Below are 4,494 nucleotides of genomic sequence, written 5' to 3'. Positions count from 1 at the left end.
TGGCACCGCGCGGTTCTGAAAGATAATTTTCTGTTGTGAAGCAAAGGGTCAATATGGAAACTCCCAACTAGGATGCAGAAAAGCATCCCACCACTTAAAGAAGGAATGCCAGCAATCAGATGCATAATAGTTAGACGTAAAGCAGCAATACAGTACTAAGTTCCTTTTTTTCCCAAAAAGAAAGTGGCAATCTGTTACTGCAGCTCTTCGAGAAGATAATCGCATAGAGGATTGTCTACTTCATCATTCGATTCTTTTGACAGCATAAAAGTACTGGTTCTGCAACGTACTCTTTCTTCTGGTGATGCCATGAGTTCCTTTACAGTGACATAAATCCTTACATCCCCATTTTTGACAGCTACATTTATTATCTAATACAAGCCATTTATGGAGCTATTCCAACACTGATTGACAGATTCATGTGTGAATTGGTCAAAGAAAAGATTGAAAACCTATACTACCCTTCCCAGTGGGGGAACCGGAATTTTTAAGGGGATTCAAAATATAAAGTACTCAAATACACAAAGAAACCAAGGGGATTCATACCTTATATATACAGTGTAAACTTATGATGAAGGAGATTCGGATGAACCCCTATGCTTCCCCCTAGCTCCACTCCTCTCCCTTCCCCTCAACCCCCAAACAGAAGAAAGTAGAACAGAATTTTGGGATCTCCTTAGGCTGGATACATTGAAGACTGCCAGAAATCCCTTTCTTGTTACAAACACAAAGACGTGAATCAATCCGAAGCCTTATATAGTACAAGAAGAGAAAAATTGCGCGAGGTTATGCGATAACTATGTCTATTTCAGCAAACAAGATATAAGCACACCACTCTGATATAAAGGGAAAATGAATGATAAAGATGGTTTTTAACTTATAAACAATACACCTCCTAAAAAATGAAAACCATTCACCAAAAAACCTAGCTCAGGTCTTTTATCTGAAAGCTGTACTACTAGTGTCCTGATCCTTGAGAATCATCCTCTGGAGATGTTTGTTGCTGTTGCCGATGTTGATTTTGTTGGTGCTGCTGTGGATGTTGCATTCTTGCTTGCCCCACCTGCTGGTATATCTGACTTAAAGCTTGTGAGTTCAAAACCCCTATATGACCCTCTTGAGATAATCCAAGCTCCAATCCTGGCAGTTGTTGCTGGTTACTCGCACCCATAATTGAAGTAAAGCTCATAGGATTCATATTTGTGGCTGCAGGCAGATCAAATCCAGGAAAGCCGATTTTCTGCAGATAATAATTTGAACTTTCACTACCCATATTAGTACTTGATGGAGCAGACGATGAAGACTGAAACCCGAAACTAGTGACAACAGGGGCAGGTGCGGGCCATATCCCCGGGGGTCTTCCAAAATTCCCACAGATCATGGGCCAACCGGTCCTACTATTAATACTAGTACTGCTACTTCTGCCTGACCCCCCAATATTCGGGCCCGATTCAGCCATTAAACCAGCTGATACAGAGATCCCCTGTTGGGAAACAGAGGCTGCTGCAGCTAAAGCCGAGGCAGGAATGGTCCCTGTGCCGGTAGCGGCGATTATGGACGGCTCGGCTTGCTGCAGCAGCCACTGGATTGTTTCTCCATCAGATTTATGACCTAATTCGCGCGTAAGTTGGAAAATCCTTGCAGCACAGAGAGCAGGCATACGTATCCTCCTACCTCTGCCTTCAACTTTGGTATGCCTATCTTTTCTTTTAGGAGCAACCAACTGCTTCTGTTTGGTTTCATCATCTTTTTCTGCAATCAAATCTTTTATCTGATCATGACCAGGCTTAATAATACTGTGGTTGTTGTTATTGGTAGCGTTAGGCTGTTTGGGATCCATGAATGAACTGGATGGGGGTACCTTGCAGGCTATGGTAATAACTAAGATACTCCTTAAAAGGAGGCTCTTTGTTTACTAGTAAAAGGAAAAAAGAAGATATGGTTTGGATTTTTTTTCACTTGTGTGTCCGGTTTGAGAGAAGAAGGTGACTTCAAATAACAGACAAAAAACAAAAGAGAGAAAAGAAAAGAAGAGGAAAGCCCCAACTATGTTGTCATGTCAGGAGGTTTCACTGTCTGTCAGTGACAAGAAATAGAAAATGTGAAACGTTGAAACTTTCCTCTCCTTTCAGGGGCCGTAGTGGCAGAGTAATCGAAAATTATATGGTAGATATATTAATTTATATATATGTATGTTAAATTCAACATTTTGCGTGTTGAATTCATTGTTTTAAAAAGGCAGTCAGGACTCGCCCCGAGGCTCGTCTCGGGACAGAGCAGTGGCAAAACGTCCTGGGGTTAACTTACGGGGCTTAGTTTCTATGAGGCTTGCGTCCTAAGCACTCAACCATACGCCCTAAACACGCCTAACGTCCAACGCCCAGGGCTCGCCTAACAGTTCTTACACAAATTATATTTTAAATTCCTTAATTAAAATCATTCACCCTCATAATTGTTTAACAAAATAACGATACTTAATAGTTTTTCATCTATAGAAATAGAAGATTGGGTGTAACTCATATAACAAGTCGTAGTGTTGGATATTTACTATTTGAGAACGTCGTGAGCGTGAATATCACTTAATTTTAAAAAAAAAAAAAACACATAGCGGAATTGTACATTTTCACTTGTCATTGGTCATAAGTCCTATGTATCAGAATTATCATGTAATTTTATTTTTTGTTCATGAAGAAGTTATGTTTTAATTGTAATATTGATAAATTTTATTGATTATTTGCTTATAGGGAGATAAAATGAATAGTATGATAATAATAGTGTTTTAAGAAATTGTGTTTTTTTTCATGTTTGAAAGTTAAAATGTTAGAATTGTTTTGCATTTCATAATAGCTTTTATTTCATTGTATTGTTTATACTTGTAAAATTATGTTATATATAATTACAAGTTATAAGCGGTGAATAATGGATTGCTTTGATCATTTTTTTGTGAGAATCAAGTGCGCGCGCGCGCTCACACACACACACATATACATACACAAATATATATATATCATTTATTTGCAGTTTTCTTTTATTTATTTTTATGTAATTTTACCTATTTAAAAATATTTATTGTAATTATATTATTTTAAGAAATATTAAAAATTAAATACCCATGGGGCTTACGCCCCGTGCCTCGAGGCTTACGCCTCGTCAAGGCGTATGTAAAACGCCCCGCCTTACTCCCCCGCCTTTTAAAACACTGGTTGAATTATAGCTGCAGGTAGGACCGATTCAGTTCGATTTCACAAATTCGATTCGATTTTTTGATTTTTAATTTGTAAAAAATGGGAATCAAAACTGAACTGAAATAACTTCGGTTCAATTCGATTTTTGCAATTTCGATTCGGTTTCTTCGATTTAGATATGAATGACATAGTTAAGCATCAAGCTGATACTTCATCATTCCAGAAAATCCTAATAGAGCTCGGTGTGAGACAGTAGAAGTGTTGACCGCATAATAATCACTTTATCAGCCAAAATACAAATTAATGCAGTGGCAGAACTTTTCCTCACATTTCATTTAAGTTCTCTATTACTAGTATTTCTTGTTTATCAACCAACATCTTCTCTACAATCCAAGAGATATGACAGAGGGAATGGAGATTATAAGTAGTTCTTACTTATCAAACTTTGTTGTATCACATCTTCCTACCACTAACCAAGAAGAGTTTTTTATTCACAATTTGCAATGTTAATATATATTACTAAGATAACACCCATTGTCACAAGAAAATATGCTAACGGGGGTTCTAAGATACATTGTTGAGGAAATTTATTAAAAATCTACAAGGAATTGTACAAGGAATATATAATGGAGTATATGTTTCAAGAAAAAAGTGGCTTGTTAAAATTCGGTTTTTCGGTTCAACCGAATTAAATTTTGCATAAACCGAAAACCAAAAAAAATTGTTGAAATCTTATAAATTTAAACCGAACCAGACCGAATAAATCGAAAAATCAAAACCGAAATTAACTTTGGTTCGGTTCAATCGGTTTTTTCGGTTTGAACCATATTATGCTCAGCCCTAGCTCCAAGCTTCTTATTCCATATAAGTTATACTCCTTCTGTTTCAATTTATATGATATGATTTGATTAGGACGGAGTTTAAGAAAGAAAGAAAGATTTTTGAATCTTGTGATCTAAAACAAGTCAAAAATATGTGTGTGCTTATAAATCATCTCGTTAAGCATAAAAGGTGATGTTTAAAGTTAAATTATTATCAAAAAAGAAATGTATCATTATTTTTGGGACTGACAAAAAAAGGGATAAATAATAGGAGTAGTAATAAGAGTAGCTGTATATTCTTTGCAGTTTTACCCGTTTGGTATTCCGATTCAAGTCGTGCAGAAATGGGAAAAGAAAGAAGATGGGGAACCAAATGGTCAAATTCCTCGGGGAAAGATGGAACTTAATTAGGTAGGTTAAGAAGGTAAGTATCAAGACTAACACTGTAACATATACTTCTGCTGCAATTTCTCTACTTTAATAATTGA

General features: G+C 36.5%; 1 protein-coding gene across 1 annotated transcript; it reads right to left on the bottom strand.

Annotated features, from left to right (window-relative positions):
• Positions 1-663: 663 nt before the first annotated feature.
• On the bottom strand, positions 664-2,128 carry LOC132622521 (transcription factor TCP20-like). Its single transcript, XM_060337127.1, has one exon. It carries the CDS (start codon positions 1,838-1,840, stop codon positions 959-961), a length of 882 nt encoding a protein of 293 aa, XP_060193110.1. The 5' UTR covers positions 1,841-2,128; the 3' UTR covers positions 664-958.
• Positions 2,129-4,494: the final 2,366 nt, after the last annotated feature.

This window comes from Lycium barbarum, chromosome 12, assembly GCF_019175385.1.
Source record: "Lycium barbarum isolate Lr01 chromosome 12, ASM1917538v2, whole genome shotgun sequence".
In the NCBI taxonomy this organism is placed as follows: domain Eukaryota; kingdom Viridiplantae; phylum Streptophyta; class Magnoliopsida; order Solanales; family Solanaceae; genus Lycium; species Lycium barbarum.
Note: the sequence above shows the minus strand (reverse complement) of the source record. Positions and strands in the feature narration are given on the sequence as shown.